Source organism: Pholcus phalangioides, unplaced genomic scaffold (genome assembly GCF_987345545.1).
Source record: "Pholcus phalangioides strain wild (caught in Gottingen) unplaced genomic scaffold, Ppha-v1.0 ptg000008l_1, whole genome shotgun sequence".
NCBI lineage: Eukaryota > Metazoa > Arthropoda > Arachnida > Araneae > Pholcidae > Pholcus > Pholcus phalangioides.
The window spans coordinates 59,216,676-59,236,063 of NW_028301601.1; the positions used below are offsets into that span (position 1 = coordinate 59,216,676).

General features: G+C 35.9%; 1 protein-coding gene across 1 annotated transcript in view; it reads right to left on the reverse strand.

The window, feature by feature from the left end:
- Positions 1-2,349: 2,349 nt before the first annotated feature.
- The window catches only part of LOC149084663 (retinoblastoma-associated protein-like), a 39,663-nt gene continuing 22,624 nt past the window's right edge, over positions 2,350-19,388 (reverse strand). The window contains exons 17-24 of the mRNA XM_089235073.1: positions 19,252-19,316; positions 18,182-18,259; positions 15,684-15,788; positions 13,575-13,691; positions 11,960-12,009; positions 10,624-10,741; positions 8,642-8,814; positions 2,350-6,530 (exon numbers count right to left, since the gene is read on the reverse strand). Coding sequence (XP_089091199.1) covers positions 6,503-6,530; positions 8,642-8,814; positions 10,624-10,741; positions 11,960-12,009; positions 13,575-13,691; positions 15,684-15,788; positions 18,182-18,259; positions 19,252-19,316 — 734 coding nt within the window. The 3' untranslated portion in view covers positions 2,350-6,502. The remainder of the gene's footprint in view (positions 6,531-8,641; positions 8,815-10,623; positions 10,742-11,959; positions 12,010-13,574; positions 13,692-15,683; positions 15,789-18,181; positions 18,260-19,251; positions 19,317-19,388) is intronic.

Sequence of the window (19,388 nt, forward strand, 5' to 3'; positions counted from 1 at the left end):
ATATACTAATTTGAAAATTCATTCAGTATAAACATTGTTGAAAACAAAAAAAAAAATCCGCGCTTGAAACAGCTATTGAAATCGTTGGGTATGTGCTGTCATCTATCGACGGAAAACGGGTAGTTTTAAGGTTACGATATACAGTGTTATACGTTTTATATTCCGCCGGCAGATAACAGCAGTGACCGGAGGAAACAATTGTTTAACCATTTCCGCGGGTTTTATAAATTACAATGATCCACACATTCTAACTTTTGGCTCAGTGAAACCAACGAAACCCTCTGTATAAAATGCCACACCTTTTTTCAAGAATTTTTTTTATTCCGATTTTTGTGCAGGTGATATTGCTTCCCCCCCGTAAGCGGAGATAGACTTGGAAGTCTGGGGGCACGATGATGATGATGTCAATTCACATATACATTAGATCAGTCGACTCCACCTTTGATGCTGGAGGGCAATGCCCCCCCCCCCCACTCCAAGAACAACGAAAATACTTTTTCTATTATTGATAGTATACGCCAGGACTGGACAAATCGCAGAAAAAAATCTAGGTGCCAAAAAAAAATGTCCAAAATGTTGTCTCTTTTGACTTTTTCAGGGCATAGTGACCATTCGCAGAGATAGACTTTTAAGTCTATGGGGGGGATGGGGGGTGCACGATGATGTTGATGTCAATTCATCTATAATATGCATTAGATCAGCCGACTTCACCTTTCATGCTGGGGCGGGGGGGCGTATCTCCGCTCATGATAGTGACCCTCTTTCATGTTGGCAGATACACGCACCTATAAATTCCAAACATTTTGGGCTGCTCACAGAATGCAATTTAGCCACTACACAAAGAAAATTTTAGGCCCCAATGCCAATTTTTTAGTCGTCATGGCGCCTGGGATTTGTCCTTCCCTGCTATACACACATTCAAAGGGAAGGGTATATCCTAAACACACGTCTCTTTCTCCTTGTTTTCTGGATGCGACGGAAAGCCGGCTCCGCCCACTTACAGTTAAATTAACAGGTTTGGGGTGGAAAGTAGAAAAAATTTGCTCTCAGGAGAGAAGCCAAATCGGTAAACGCTCGTCATCATGGAACCCCCCGGCCAAATGATCTTTCTGAGGCCGTACCAAGAGAATTCTGAAAAATTTCAACCAGATCTCATATTTGTGAGTCAGCCCCCCCCCCCCTCTCTCTCTTGAGGTCAGAAGTGGGTTGTCCTATGCCTTAAAAAAAAAAGCCGAAATAAGGTTTTTAAGGAGGTGAAAGAAATATCTCGGTATTGCTGCTGAGGAGATTAAAGAAGGGGGGGGGGGGACATCAATCACTATCGTAATTTTAGTTAGTAGAGAAAACACGGAAGGTTTGTGGAATAAATCATACAAGAGATGCGCCGTTGAATTCATGGGCCTACCTGTAGAGATGTCCTCCCATTATAGTCAAATTTCCTTGACCACTCATTCCTCGAATTTGCAGCCCGCCAATACTGTAGCTACACCTCTGCCTCTAGGGGGTGGTATATTCTCTGACAGGGTTTAAAGTAGTCACAATTTTTGGATAGATCAACACGGATTAGTTAATATCACCCTGAGTCACTCCCATGCAAGGCCGGCATCTAGATACTTTGTCGCCCCGGGGCAAACCGGCATTTTGGCACCTCTTGCCATGCACAAGGAAGCAGTTAAACGGTTAATTCGGCACCCCTTCTGGTCCAGTGCCCGAAGCACCAGACTCATGTAACGTCCAGCCTAGATTCTTCAGTCAATAGGCTGAAGAATCTAGGTGTATTGCTATCATCGTCCACCCATGGTCAAACATAAGGTGCAAAGGATGGGGCCGTAACAGCAGCAAAATACAAATAGCTGTAAACTGGATTCAAATTCATTGATTGATATAGTCAAATCCCGTTATAACAAACTACAAAAGAAACTGGAGAAATCACTGTTATAAATTCAAGGTATTTGCATTCCTCCTATGTTAACTTATCTGGGGATTAGAAAAGTGTTCTTTAAAACAAGATTTTCGCTAATAACAGTATTTGTTAAAACAGGATTCAACTGAATTAAATCTTTAATATTAGCTGCTTAACAAAACCATGGCCTGAAATTCTATTGATTTATAGATGTGCCATACGAAAAGTTATATTACATTATATTGTAGAAGCCCACGAAAATGACTTAAAGCCGGTTCTGCCACTTGACATGGAAATTCAATTGTTCAACCTGATAGTCAATTTCAAACGTTTTCACCATAGCTGAATGTACGTAAAATTAGAAAAGCATAATGAGCTGTATCTCTCAGAAATTTTGTGATTCAAATGCTTGAAAAAAAAAAGACGACTCCACAACAAACTTGAGAGAAAGGAAAAAAAAACAAAACTTTATTGAAAACAAAAATGTATCGATTTCCATCTTTGATGCTATATCCTCATCAAGATTTTAAACAATGTATTTCACACACACATTTTATCTCTTCCCCCGATTTTTTTTTTCATCGATAATATAATTTTCATTTCACACATTCACAGGGAAGGGGAAAAAACAAATACTCTCTGGAATTTCACCAGCTAAAGCTAAGGAAAGGAACAGAAGTAGAAATATCACAGTTTCATATTTTTATATACGAGTATATAGTGAAGAGGGCGCTGGAGAGAAAACAAATCCACACAATTCTTGTGGAGCATGATGTTTCACATTTTTACAGGAGATTCAAAAGTTATTGATGGAAAATAGTGCTATCGAAGTATATCAGATTGTACAGCTGATGTTGTAATGATCACAAAGTTCATGTTATGAATGGTATTACAGAAGTTGAAACATGATCAGATGTTTCTGTTGCAACTACACCAGAGAATCAGTGCTAAGAAGCAATCGAATGGAATCTTTCGCTACAAGTTGGAGTCACATTGTTCAAATGAAACATTAAGCTGACAACTAAAATAACTAGCAAGGCGACAAAGAGATGGCAGCACTGCATGGTTTAATGTGTGTCTTAACAGCACAGAACATGGTCTATCTGAGACATAAGTCAGACTGCGTACAGAACATTAATTCAAACCGAGCAGCACAACTTTAGTCATAGAATGTGAATTGCGATTTCTCCGAAAAGTACCAAAAACCATTGGGTACCGAGTACAACCGAGTACCATTGGCGATGGCCTCGAGTGCTCCTTCGACATGGATATAGTGGACTTCCTATTCATTTGGAATGGTATGGATATTTTCCAGATCCTTTTACATTAGTGAGACAGATTTCAATAAGGACTGTGATATTTTAACTCAGAGGTCTTGAACCTTTTTCCAGTCATGAGCACTGCCTGTACCTCTCATCAAAAGAGGAGCACTCTTATAGTAAGTTGCAAGTACGAATGCATGAAAACCTTGGAAGCAATTTTTACAAGGTGTTTTAATTGGAACGTTGATCAAGTGCTTGCGAACACTAAAGTGAATACAAGCATAGAGAATTCTAGATACTTTAGAGGAGCGCCGTGAGCAATGAGTTGAAGATGCTTATTTTAACTCAAGTTTTATTAATGTAAACATTTAAATTCTTCCACTGTGCTTATTATGACTATTGACAGAGCCCCCCCCCCCCAGCCTGGAACCTTTGGCAGCCCCTCAAAAGAGAATTTATAGTGTGAAAAACAAAACACATTATGAGAATCGTTCTGGGCCGCAAGGCTGGAGCCCTGCCACCTCCACCCTTGTGGGAGGGGGAGGGGGGGAAATGATTATTAAAATTGAAATTTGCGAAACTTATCGATCTATTGTTGCTGTAATTAAAATAAGTTTACCATAATATATACTCTGGTAGAAAAATCTGTCATTCCTTATTGTTGTCTGCCAAAATTTTATTTCGGAAAAAGAAAAAATACTAGGAATGCAATTAACATTGCAATGTAACGCAGTGACAAAACCTCTGGTTATGCTTCAACCTATAAGCTAGGACATAATATCCCAGAAGCATGCTAGATAAAAATCAGAATCACATTTGAAATGAGCCTCAAGAAAAGCTTGTACCATTTAGACGAGAAATTTTCTCTCTCTTTCTCTACAGGCTCTCGTCCCATCCGAAAAAAAAATGTCAAATCAAAACATGGCAGCACCCGAGCTAAAAGAGGCCTTCAACAAATTAAGATATAGGAGGAAAGCTTTACCCCCTACAAACATACACATAAACACATAACAAATCAATAACCAAAAAAATCAAAGGAAATTTAAAATTCCAAAAACGATAACGATATGAGGAAAAAAAAATCTATGAAAATCAAAAACAAATTATACAAAGGAAAATAATAACTGATGACACAAATCGTCATCAAAACACAATATGACTAATTATCTTAAGAGGAAACAATAGATTATTGACAATCCTACGCAATAGAGATAGTGTTCATGAGCCGACGAAACGAATTCTAAAAATAAAAGCAGGAAATAAAAAAGTGCATCGATTGAAAGACCGATACTCCAAGCATCTGATATAAATTTGTCTGCATGAAAAATTTCCGGAACCCAAAATTACTGATGGCCTCATCTGTTGGCGACATGGCAGAATTATGAAATGCAATAAACATCTGTGCTGCAATGTAAGTTATTGAGACATTTATTTACATTTCAACATTTATTGTTTGCATTTTCCTATGGAGATGACTACAAATTTTTTACAGCCGTTTCTTCAGCAGTATCAATGCTTCGAAGAAGGAGATAGCAGTTTCTTGAAGATGACGTAAAGGGGGAGTGCCCACGCCATCCTGTCCATTACCAGCATCAGACTGTCTTTGCATTGCATACACTTTATGGTGTATATCTGTCATGGATCAACGTGGAAATTAGGTATCAGGGCCCCAATTTTCACATGGGCAAGTGTGACATTTGCTCAGGGTTCCATAGTTTTAAGAGGCTCAAAATTTGACGAATATATGCCCACAGACAAATTGAAAAGTTCAACCTCAGAGTCGTGGTAAGCCCTTTTATTCCAGCTTTGCCCAGAGACCCCCCCCCCCCTCATACCACAGTTGGGCTTTGCTACTTAAAATGTATATCATACTACTACGTCAAAAGTTCTGGAACTTATTTTATTATGAAAGAATGAGTACAGATAGACCCTATTTATTTGGAGTTTTCTTCGAAGTAACTACACTGCATTTATGCCATTTTTCACACAAAGATGTAAATGTGAATTGCAAGCCTTTTTCTGTCACATCCTCCAGTGCCTTTGCAGCTTCACTTTTTTGGAACCTGAGAAGAACATCATTGCCCCTTAAGCAAATTCTTCATCTGAGGAAAAAAGTCACATGGAAAGATCGGGGGAATAAGCTGGTTGCAGTAGTATCTGATGTTTTTTCACGTAATCAGACACCAGGAGAGACCCGTGAGTCAAGCATTATCATAATGGAGCTGCCTTCATGAGTCAAGCATTATCATGATGGAGCTGCCTTCATGAGTCAAGCATTATCATGATGGAGCTGCCTTCATGAGTCAAGCATTATCATGATGAAGCTGCCATGACTTGGCCTTCCAAAGATCTGGTTGCTTGCATCTCATCAAATCATGCAGATATTTAAGGATTCACAGGTCTCTCCTGGCACCACACTATCTGTTAAAACATCACATTCCGATACTTTTATAACCAGCTAATTTCCTTGATGTCGCCCCCAAATGACTTTTTCCTTCTTTCTCAGATAAAGAATTTGCTTAAGAAGGTCAACGATTCTCAGGTTTTGAAGAAGTACAGCGAGCAGTGACGAAGACATCGGAGAGGAGGTCGAAAAAAGAAAAAATCTTGCACTCCACATTTACATCTGCGTATGAAAAATGGCAAAAATGCATAATTGCTCAGGTAGTTGATATAAAGGAAACACCAAATGAACATGTTCTATCTGTACTCATTCTTCTTCTGTTGTAAAATGAGTTCCGTAACTTTTTGAACGTAGCAGTATGCATAGATGGATTATATGACTTTAAAATTGACAAGTATTCAATTTACATATGAAGGCTTGTCGTTGGCTCCCATTATTTCAGATAACTGAAGTTTAACCTGTTTTTTCTAACCAGAACCAGTCCAGAAACTTTTCATGCAAACAGCACATCTCACAAAACTAGATTTAGCAATTCAATCAGAACTTGATTAACGATTCCATACACAGAAAAAACTACAGACAAGTCACAAATGGAGGGAAAAAAATTGCATGCAATACGTATGCGTAAGACAACAGAATATTTACAGTCAAGTCCTAGCATGTACTTCATTAGATAAGATTGTTCATTAGATCCAAGCTGCAATATAATTCTGTTTTACAGAAATGAAATCATCCATTCATGCACACAATTTTCATTTCCTTGGGCTGTGAAGGAATCACTATTTTGATTGCGGTAAGTTTAAGCAGGCAAATATTCATAACAATAATAATACAGACATAAAAATGTAAAGCGAAATGATATAGCTGAACCATCTGTGCACAACAAACTTGCACTCGTAATGTGATACAAAAGTTCAGAACTTGCTTCACACATCAGTCGAATTTCAGATATTTCTTGGCACTACAAAAATCGGAAGGAGAGAGAGAAAGAAAAAATTATAAATTGAAATTATAAGGGGTCATTCAAGTACTACGTTAGCGTCAAGGGGGGGGGGGGGGGAAGGGGGTTTCAGATTTGCTTATTTTTGATGACAAGGGGGGAGGGGGGTTTGAACGCTGCTTACGTCATCAACCACCCTTTTTGAAGATATGAAATATTCTAAGCTGTTGACAAAATTTTGCTGACAAGGGGGGGGGAGAGGGGTCAGTGTTTTGCTGACCTTTTGCTGACAGGGGGAGGGGGGTCAAAAGTGGCTAAAAATCTGCTTACGTAATACTTGAATGGCCCCTAACTTGTAGCAACATCATTTTTATTTAATATCCACGAGTGTTTACTTTTGCGAATATTTTGTTTTTATTACCTCATCTTGTTTTTTGATAACTGAGATTTGGTGTATCATGAATATATAGTCGAATCCTATCAAGATGAACTCGCTTAATATGAGCTGAACCTTTTTTGTGTTGGACACAATCAAATTGCTGTTCTAGGTTTCACCAAGAATTTCGCCAGATTAACTCAATCCGCAAAACAGCACTTACTGATGAGACATCATTACTTACACTTATCCTGTAAAGATGATGTATAATGAGGCTACTTTTATTGAGGAATTTATTTCAAGTGTTTCTGATGCTCCAGGGGCCAGGCAAGTTACAAGCCAAATTTTTCCCCTTTACCTTAATTTTCCCTGGAAAAATTACTATTTGGGGGCACCAAAATGCACACTTGCTTTCATAATAGAGTACATACTTGTTTCTGGAATTATGGTCCCAGGTCTCAAGTTTTCTTAATAGTTTCGTCAGAGGTATGGCTCAAAAGCGTGATGTTATTTGAATTTTTACTATTGGAAATTTTTGAAAACTTTAATGTCTAATGTAAGCCCAAGTTGCCGCTTCTTACAACCTGTTGCCCGAATGAACCCCCCCCCCCCCGGCACCCTTGCTTAAGCCGCCTTCGAAAATTAGGGAGGTTTTGCACAGATCTAAATGTATAAAACTAAATATAAGATTTTTCTTTACAATGCGCAAAAACGTGATATCATGCAAACAATCACTGATTAGCACCAATCATCATCTCAACCAATAGGTTAAATTATCCCTCACTACTACTCTCAAACCAAATCTTGCCAACATAAAAATCACCATCACGCCCAAAATGAGATATATGGTCCAAGCAGATACATATCATCTCGCCAATTTCGGATGTCAAAAGACCAAATTGATGCTGGTTGTTTGGCAAATTTTTTATTTTTTCCCTAAAAATAAAATATTTTTTGTCATTTGACACAATGGCGATAATTTACATTATGATTGTTACTCATTTCGAGGATAAAAATGATAGCAACTGTCTTTTTCTGGATAAATTCTTTGGGAATAATTTTTTCCTTTTACAATGGATTTTTTTACAATCACGGTCAACATGCGGGAGATATATATATTTTTGTTTATTGTCTGCAATTCAAGAATGCATTTTCTGATGTGACAGAGAAGCATTTTTGAAGACGAATGAAAATTTCAATGCATGAGGTAAAGCACAAATAAACACAGTATCACTGTAAGCTGAACATGAATCCTCGAGCAATTAGAATTTTTTCAGGAGTCTGGAAGATGATGTAGAGATCCAGGAGACTTGGGAGCTATGTGAACAGATCTCAATTCCTAGACTTGAAAAATCTGTAGTTTGTGTCGTGGCACCATCGAAAAAAAACATGGCATACAAAAAAAATTGCATGGCAATTGTTATTAAAACTGGGGATTTTTTCCCTTGGGGGGGGGGGATTACAGTTTGGCCATATGACCAATTTTCTTATGTAATTTTGACCAAGCCACTGGCTAAAAAATGTTTCAATCGGCCAAACCACTGAAACGATCTTAAAACTGATGCAGTGATGTTCTGTTTCTCTCTCTATTTTTTATTTTTAACAAACATCAGAATATTTTTGTTAGAAAACAGGGAATGAAGCATGACGGCTAAATGGGCAGAGAAGTTTTCATCTTGAAACAATATTATTAGAAATGCAAAAATATTACTTCATTTATATGAAATCATGATACAAAATAATTCATTTTGTTTACCTGGCAACAGACAGAGGACTTTCCTCTCTCCAGTTGTTGAAGCTGTCGTATGTATCTGTTATTACATGTTTCTTTTGTCTATCAGGATAAGCTGAATACGGCTGCACCACACTTTTGCTACTGGGACGCATGTCTCTCAGGGCTTCGTTAATTTTTTGCAATCTCTTGGCAGGCTGAAAAGAAATACATTATAAACATACTTTTGTATATTATACAGTCGAGCTTAAATATAACAAAGTCACATATGAATGTGGAAAAAAACATGCAATATCCAACATTTGTTACAATCCATACATGAGGTATACTCAAGTTTGATGTAAGGAATCCGCTTGAAGCAGCGTTTCTCAACCTATGATCTGCAGAATCTACAGACTAGAGGTGGTCCTCAGACTGGCACGAAAATTTAATAATAATTAAAATGAAAATTATGTGGCATAAATATTAACAATATTCACATGAATAAAATATTAGACCCATACTGTAAGTCAGTAGTTCTTAAAGAGGGCATCACCCACCTATGTGTCAGAGACAAGCTGTCACTATCGGTGTATGTCTGTTCACTGCTTTAAAAAGGATACTTCATTAGAATATTCTGGGAAGCCAAATAAATGTTGACTGAGGTAAAAGAGCTGAAAGTGACAAATTTAAAGAACCGCTGCTGCAAGTGATCCGTCATACCGTTACAGACATTTTAATGGTCTGTAAATGGTTTTCTTTTAAGAAAAAGACATTTTAATGGTCCTGAGGTTTACAAAGACAGAAACGCTGATGTAAACAGAACTGTGGCTATTCCAATCACTCTTTATTTGGGCGGTTCTGAAAATGGACAGAACCAACACTATTTAGCAATAGCTAACATTGACAAAGCACACCTGTAGCCATTCTTGGAATAGAAAAAACTTTTATTTCAATTAGATGCATTTTGAGTAAATCTTGAAGACTTTCCACAACACATTCTCAGAATGGAAATTTTTTCCGGCCAGAATTGGATCAAGGAGATCAATAGATAAGAAAGAACACAGAAAATTTGAGCATTTACCTCCCTTCTGCTCTCTGAAAAGGAAGGGGCATTATTATTCGTGGAAAAATTAATTCATGCCATTAATGTCTTGGAAAAACTTACTGATGTAAGTCTAGTATAGATTTTGAAAAATTAGTTTAGGAGCCTTACAGTATATTTGATTAAGCTACATTACGGCATCTCTTGCCAGCATACAAAAGAATTTCACTAGCAAGTCCCCTCTAGAGAAGGAATGGATGCTAAACATCCTAAAGCGATCACACTCCGTCAAGAAACTTATAAGGCAAGTGAGATTTCCCAAAAATAACCAGGAGAAAGCAAAGATAATCGGATCTACATGAGGAGGGGATCCATCACCATTCCAGTAGAGCCTAGACGATCTGCCAGACTAAGGGGAAAACAACAGCTCCTTCTTACTGAGGACTCCAATTCTGACTAGCTCAAGTTCCAAGTTCTGCGGAATCGCATATTGATTACTGTCAAAGAGTTCCTTAATGGTACCCCCTCAAATTCTTTGTGCCCCATCTTAATTTTTTTAGTAGTTGACTTGTCTGCACATGATTTCATGCATCTTATGTGTATATTTATGATATTTGTCAATTGAGAGAATGAATAAAATTTTTCTGACATGGCCATGCCCTCCCGGGCAATTTGCTTAAATTGCACAAGCGACAGAGCCTGACCATGTTCGGTAAGTACATATATTCAATGTTTGCTCCCAATACTGATACTACTTAATCATACGTGCACATTCTATAAAACATTTCCCAGTGGAGTTCCTAATGAATTTGTGACATGCCGGAACTTCTTATGTGTGTGTGTGTATAAGTGTAGCCCCCAATGCATTTATATTTTAGAGTTATGCGTGTTTTGTGTTATACTGATGCTGCCCATCTGTCTTCCCAAGATAGATTACAGAATATCAGAGATTCTAAACATATACACAACTTAGATGTTTCACCTGATTCATAGCTCCGATGCAGTAGGAATGAATGGTTTTTTGAGACATCACCTCATTTGGATCTTTAAAAGGAGACTGCTTCAATGGCGAGATGAAGATATTGCGACGACCTGGTATACTGTAAAAAAAATAAAATATGATGTCAAGATAACTCCCCGGTTTTGAGTGAAATAATGCTTCGTTGGCTGCAATACAAAAGGAAGAACAGAAAAATTGTTAGGGACAAATCTGTATAATAGAGGACTAATACAGTCAAACCTCATTAGCGCGCCACCCGGTTAACACGTCACTCTGCTTACCGGGTCCCTTTCTGGAAGTCCCAATTGTCCTTTGGCAGGAATTGGCAGAGCTATGGCTTACTCCATTTAACGAGTCACTCTGCTTACTAAGTCATATTTTTGCTCTCCCAAGAGTGATGCATTAACGAAGTTTGACTGTATACCTTTTCGTTACTGTGAGCACATTCTGCATTTCATGTCCCCCTTAATTAAACCATGTACAATTTCAGGTCTATTCACACACAACAGTCACAGCCTAATTATATTTATCCTCTGAAGATGGCACCTATTATATTGAAACGTTTTTGGAATTTTGTGGTTTTTCCTTGTTTTCACTGGTTCTTTTTGAGAGATGCATCTATCAGAGCAGAGACGAGTCATCATTGATGTTTGAAGAGAACTGCCTTTCGGCAGTGTGATTATTATTAAAATAAATGCAGCAGCACTCAAATATGCTTGAAGATTGGTCAAGGGTGATGCCAAATGTTTCTGGGATAAAGTTACACATTGAATGTAGTAATAAAATTTTTAATCCCAATCAGTGTGTTACAGGATTTTCGGGATACTGCTAATGTCCCTCAATATGAGGCACACAATAAATCTTGGAATGCTTGCTTCAAGAAAACATTCTGTGCTGTGAAAGAAAATTATACATCAATCAGCTTATTTGACAACCCCCTTCATGCTTGATAGCATCTTGGGTAACCTATTTAGAACCAGCCCAGATATCTGCACTCGAGTGGTGCAGTGATAAGATGCTTGTCTACTGTGATGTCCGCAGGTTTGAGCCTGGGTGGGGGAAGAACATAGATACCAAGCTCTTTTCCTACTGATTCCGAGGCGACCACCAATAGATGGTACCTTCATTTCCAGTTCAACTTGATTGGTAGTAAATTGCTGTACAGCAATATAACTGGGGTTGATGTGTGGCAAAGTAGAATCCCAGATATCCAAAAGCAAAGCATAGCTCTACTCTGGCGTTCTTTGCGCTGAGAAAGAAAACAATTTTTACATTTGCCGAAAATAAAAAAAATCAGACAAAGAATTTTGCATAATACCTGTAGGATGGAGACAAAGGTGATTCCAATGCATTCAGCCGAGTACTTCCCTACGATTAAAGGAAAAATAAGTTGAGATGTGAGGAAATACAAACTACATGTAACTGACTGAATAATTAACCCGAAAGCATGCACCCCCTCTCCCACCCTGACATAAAAATCATTCTTTTAGTAATTGAATTCAAGGTTGCTATCTTCCAAATACTGCTGAAAAAAGTACAATTTTGATCACGAATTAGTTTTTTGATGAGGAAAATGAATTCGGCTTTAGTAAGTGTCCTTTCACATAGTTATTTTTGAAAATGTCTCAAAATCAGTTACTGGTTCCTTTGAAGAAGAATGAGATGGTTATAGAACATTTTTTTTTGGGACATACATCATTCTCACAAACAAATTCTTGAATACAACAATGTAACAAGAGATTGTGCGTTGGTCGCTGAAAATTTCTCAAACTCAGAATTTCAAGGTAACAGCAATTAGAGGCGGCAATGAAAGCAATTTGAATGAAGAAAGTTCTGGATAAGTTACAGTAGTGTTTTTTTTTTACAGAAACAAAATAGTTTACCCTGAAAAATGAAACATAGCTGAGCATTCTCTGAAATGAACATTGATGCCTTTCCAAGTCTGAATTTTAATATTCACGTTGCTGGATAAATAACTGTAGCATATGGTAGTGATTGCAATGTTCATTTCTGCTATAAAAGCATTTAGTCTTTGCAGTTGAATGACAATTGTTTTTTTATAAGTTGTATAGACTTTAAATCCAAAGGTATATAATAATCAACAGATTCAATCTCCGCTGAACAGCCAGAAATCACACCATCCAGGGCTATATAGTAAGGGCTGTTTCATTTCTTTGAAGTTATGCTTGCCGTTTTGGATAGTGGGCATTGTCTCAGAGCTACTGTGCGATATCACTACTCAAACGCTCTTTAGTAGACGACATTAGCGCATGAAATGTGCTGATTTTTTACATTTTATAGTTGCTTATTTTACTGTTTTTAAGTGAGAGTGAGTGATCTCTCGTTATTTTAGTGTCACAGGTATGCATGTGTGGTATTTTATAATATTTTTATTATCTATAAGCTAAGAAATGGATTAAATCCAAGAAATAATTGGTAAGTAATACTGTATTTTGATATTATCATTAAAAATAATAATAACTTCAAACATTTTATATTGGGATTTTTTTTTTTAAATATTTGCTTCCCGTGTTATGTTATAGTTTTATTAGTAATAATGAAGTCTAAGGCTTCTGAAAAGCTACACCTAATTCAAATGAAAACAAAAATATTATAAAAAAATTGTAAAAAGTTTAAAAGATAATTGAAATTATCTTTCTGGAGTTGGCTTTCAATCAACTTAATAAAAACTAACTAATGTACGTGATTTAACCACACAAAATGACACCACACAGCCGTGAATCAGAAAAGATATTTTCCCTTGGACCCATGCTCTCAAACTGGGGTCTATTTATTGCCAAGTGTGTCACATAGCCGCAAGATTAGCGAAGAAGATATTTTTCCACAATATGCTGTAACATTGTATTTGTATTTTGAAAGAACGCAAATAAAAATTTATAAAAAAAAAGAGCAATATCTTAGATGAACTATACCTTGTTTTTTGATGGAAATTGGTTATCAATGTAATCTTGTATTGCCCCAGTGAAAACTTTGTTATAAAATGCAATAATATATTCCCTTTTGCCTTCAGTCAAGACTTTCCTATAGACCTGTGAGAAATTAAAAAAACAGTTAGAAGTCAATGCTATTGACATTCCACAAAAACTGTCCAAAATAAATCTAAATTCTATGGCTCATTTGAAAATTCAAGTAAAATATAATAAATCATCAACGAAGAGAGTAAAATTTAAGACTGGAAATGGAAAATGCAGTAAGACAAAAAAATATTTAGTGCCAAAGAAATATATTTTTTCTTCAAGAAAAATCTCTAAAATAATCTTTATTTTTATTACTTTTAAAGGCGTTGATAGTCATTTTCCATGTCGGTAGACATATGCTAACATAAATCCAGAAAAATACTTATTATGAGACTCAAATTTAGTAACCACACATAAAAAATTCAAACTGCCAACACTAATTTTTTAGTACTGAGTTTTTTAAACACACACACCACCTGGTAATATATTGCATCTCAATACTCATCATTAATTCATATTGGGACTCAGGCTGTGTACAGTAAAATCCCTCAGATACTGTCACCCCTATTCCACTGCAAAATCATTTCCCACTGTGTAATAAAAGTGTGCATTTCAAACCCCTGATTAACAGTCACCCCTCTTTTACAGGCAAATTTTTTTGTTCTATTGGTGTATGCAAAAAAAAAAAAGGTTTTACTGTATAAAAGTGTACATTATGGAGCAAACGAAGCACTCAGAAGCAGGTAATTAAGTGTTGATTAATTAACTCCTGTGATTAAAGCAGTAAGAATGAAGCCGATGCAGAATGCCTTTTCCTCAGAACCTTGTTTTCCTTATGAAAATGTGATTAGTACCAAATTTTACAGGTTGATTTGACAAATTTTACAAAATGATCAAGTAATGAGGTATGACTATACTCCTGTTAGCTTGATTGATTAATAAACTTGAAACACAATATACAGTGTTCTCTCATTTATGCATCAGTGCAAGGAAACAAGAAAAAAATCTGCATAAGTGAGAGAGGCGTATAAGTGAATAGCATTAAGAGGGAAAGTGCCCAAAAGCCGCCCCTTTCTATAAATTAGTCACTCTTTTTAATTTGCATGTATAGAGCTGCTATCTTGCGAAATTTCCAAGAAACTCTTCAGAACCATTCAATTGACTACTTGCATTCAATTGACGCAGTTGCTTTGCTCTCTTCACCTATGCTTCAATTTTTCAAAAATAATTTCTGTTATAACTTGTTACAGTGCGAAATCACCTTCAAAGAGATATCTATATCTTACGGAAAGTTTTTTTTATCAATTAGCGATTGAAAATTATAGATCACTACTTGAATATTACATTACATAGTCATGTAGCTGTAATTGTTTAGTAAGGAGCAGTTACAATTTTCGCTACAGCTGAATTCCTAAATCCCTCTGAGTATCAGAGGGAAACTCATCATGTATATTCTTGTGATATATTTTTTTTCCTGACTATCTATATTCATTTTGATTGATGTATGATCACTTGTCTACCTTTTTATACTGTGTTCAACATGTCTATGTCTCATTCATGAAAAAAAAACTAATTATATAAATGATAAAGTAAAAAATATAAGTGCAAATATAACTAATTACACATATAAATATATATTAACACTAATATTATTATATATAACTAATAAATACAAACAACTAAAATAAATGTGTAGATAACTGGGAAGGGGATGGAATTAGGACATCTTGGATGAAAATCCAAAACTTGACTTTTTTTTTTTGGTTAGAAAAAAATTAATTTAGTATAATCACACTTGCAACACTATGAGGCATGGAGTTGAGTTACTTAAATCAGTTTAATTATTTTTACCTATAAACAAATTTCCAGAATTAATGCTTTTTCTTGGTGGAGACGACGACGATATATATGGGCACTTTCCCTTATTTCCCTATATCTTTAACTTATTAAAATTCATCTTATAAGTGAGAGATCACTGTACTTCGATAACGACAGAATAATAAAAATATAAGCCGAAAAATCAGTGAATTATTTGGGATAAGAAAACGCTGTTCTGATAATTACATTTTCAGTAGCATGAGCAAGCCTCATGTAGAACATGATCATGTCCTTAAAACTGATGTTGTAGTCGAGAGCTTTGCAAACAGCATAAATGCAGCACATAATTATCTGAGGAGAAAAAAAAAAAGCATAAATAAAACACTACATTAATATTTAGAATTGATAGTTTAAACAGTACAAATTTTTGATAATCAGTTTTTTATTTGTATGTTTAATAACACAATATTTGGTAATTTAAAGCAGGAATGGCTTATTGATATATATATAGAGAGAGATACATTCTTTCTTTTTTGCACTGAAATATGTATAACTGAATATTATAACTTCTATAAAATTATAAAGCTCTTGTGCCTTTGTTTTAGAAAGAATTTATGTTCCCACTAAAAACTTCCCAAATTGGATATTTCCTCTAGCACTGGACAGAAGCAAAACCAGTTGATAGGGGGTTACATGCAGGGTTTAAGCTACGGTCGCATTTTTCGCAAAATGCAAAAGAAAATCATAGAATGCGAAAGAAGTAGTAGCCACTTTCGCAAAAATGCGTACAGGAGGTACGAAACGACTAGACATTCAACCATCAATCATTACATTAGCATTGTAGCATTTTGCTAAAGCTTTTTCCCCCATTTTAGCTTTTTGCGAAAGGAATTTTTTATCCAGCTTAAACCCTGGTTACATATAAGATGATTCATTGGCCCTAGAGCAAACCAGGGCTTCCACTCAAAAAATTAGAAAAAGCCAAACTAAAAAGTAAGATGAAGGAGGGTACCTCTCTTAGACAACATAATCATAGCATAATAAAAAAAATTCTTAAATTTTTTCATAGCACTATTTCAGTATCCTGTAAGATTGACTAAAGGAAAAGCAAAATGATGGAAATGACTTTGTTACAAAAAGCAATTTTTGGCCAAAACAGGGTACTAACAACCACAGACAATTTTTTTCTGTCTCTCCTCACAATATATATTACATTCTTTTGTTGGAGTCTTCCAAAAAGTGCCAACTCTCTTCGACAATACACAGCAAATTATGAAGACATGAAAGTTTTTTAAAAACAATGCTCTTTCAAGACCACATTCGAAATCACAGTGCAAAATGTGCAAATTGCAAGATCAGATGTAAATAAGTCAAGGTGAACCAGATGGATTTACTGCGTTGCCAGCCCTTTTTAAAAAGGATGTGTTTATATTTTACTGTTCAATACCAGTGTAATCGTTTTTGAAAAATAAAGCACTTTTACTTCTAGCTCTTTGCTGAGTATTGTAAATATTGTTTATGTCTCTTGCATGCCCTAAAAATGACAAAACCATCAAATGTTATTGGGTAGCATCAGAATCACCTAGAATAGGCCTATGTATCCAACTGCTTTATAATGCAAACTGTTGTTTCACTTACACACAAAATGTGAACCATAATTTTTAATGATAAATGCTAGTTACTGTCCAAAGTTGAATTGGTGCAGGTGGTAATGTATCAGACTGTGTAGTTCACTCTGTGTTGAGCCGAGACAGCTAGAGAAGCAAGAAATGAAACACGGAAAAAAACTTAAAAATGACCTGAGAGCCGAGAAGAGAAGGCAGAACGAAAGGAACATTTATTAAAAAGAAGAAAGACAAACAAACTCTCGTTCTCACCACGGTTACAGAGCTAGATGCCATTGCTCTCGACACGCCAGATGCGTGTCGGACCAGGTGTTCTGTGGGAGAAACAGTGGATGGGGGGGGGGGATCCATCAAAAAAAAAAAAAAAAACCTCCCCTAACATGATCCACCATACACAGGTACTTACTTACATCCCAGAAGGGATAGAGCCCGGGTCTTGTCTGGTCTGACAGAGTTACTGCCCAAGAGCATGAAAAAGTAAATACAAAATTATTTTTTCAATCTAGGCAGATGCTTTTAATGACTACTCTACTTGTTGAACCCTCAAATTAAAAATTAATAAACCAAATGGTCATATATGCCCCCTAAATAACCTTGAAAATGATACAATTTCTGCTTTGGCAAAACCATTAATTATTGTAATCTGCAACATTTGTAATATTTTGCAATATATCGATGATTCCCTGCTCAATTAAAACCAATAACACGAATTTTGTTGATAGGATTTGGTAGGAAAAGTAGGACAAATACTAGAAAGTAGAACAACATTTTACCAGAAAGTACGAAAAGTAGGAGCCATGGGGCAAACAAAACGATCACTTAATTTTTATGTATTAAACAAATTGTAAAAATATAACCCATCAGAAGGACGGTTTGAGTTCTGTGTCAGCCAACATATTGCACAGCACTCTTCTATGTGTTGCCATTTTGTAAATACAGTAAAACCTCTCTTTTGTGGAGATCAGTGGGACAAAAAAAAATTGTCCGTAAAAGTGGGGGTAATCACATCTGAGAGGGTGTCCTTTTAGAGGGGTTTTACTGTAATAAAAAATTGTATAAAGGGGGATGTAGCACCACACCATTTTCCAATTATTATTGAAGCTGAGATAGTAATGGTACCTGGTCCAGGTGTCGATCTTTGAGCAAATGATTCTTTTGATATATGATATGCTCGATACAGATCCAAATATCATCAAGCTAAAAAAAGAACGACACAAAAATTTAATAAAATCGCTTATAACAATGTACTAAAAAAACTCATTTAACACATATAAGCTTAAATAATAGAAACAAGAATATGGTTGGACTATTGCGTATGTGGACTATATCAAACTTTATGTAAAACTCATTTTATTCTGCATAGAATGTGATGTGTTGTGCTATGTCAACCACGAATAATCAATAATAATCAATACACGAATAAATCAATAGAATTTTTGTTATTCTACATGAGAAAGCTAGATACAAGTAACTCATGGAAATGAATGCATGTACCAAGTCCAGTCAGCACTGTATAATAACATGCTCTGTAGAAGAATTTTCAACAGTCGATACACTTAGAAAAAATAACTAAATGATTTTGTGATATATGATGTGCAGTAAAAATCCTATATAACAATATTACTGTATTTTAACAAGTATAACCCCCCCCCCCACCAATTTTTTAGGCTTAAAATTAAAAAAAAAAAGTTTTCAAATATATTTAAAATATATATGTATAAGATATTTTTCATTCACACATCATAGAAACCATAAACTTCTTCACTCTAATCCATAGGCGTACGCAAAATTTTCTTGGGGGGGGGGGGGCGGCGGTTACATATTTTCCTGCAAAATAACACTATAATCTCGGCTTGAGGGGGTTAGAACCCCAAAACCCCCACTTTGCGTATGCCAATGCTCTCATCTGATGAATCCTGATGCATTGATGCATCAGAATCAAATGCATCAACTGGTTCATTATCATCAGTCTCTCAGCATAATGCAAAGGAATTGAGTAATTTGTTCTATAATGCTATCCGTTTGAATAAACCCACTTTTGAGACACAATGTTTGGCAAAAATGGGGTTTCTTATACTACATCTATAATGATTTCTTTGATTCTTCTGCAATGTTTCTCCGGTCCCTATAATATTGCTATATAGTCATTTCACTGTATGTGTGTATATATATAACAATTGAAATTTTACCATGTCTTCTTTTACTTGTAGAAAATTGCACAAAGTTTTCATTCTTGAACCAGCAAGTCGACTCGCTGACAAGGAAGGAATGAAAATAACATTGTATGATTAAAAAATGCTCCTAAAGACATTTATATCATTGCATG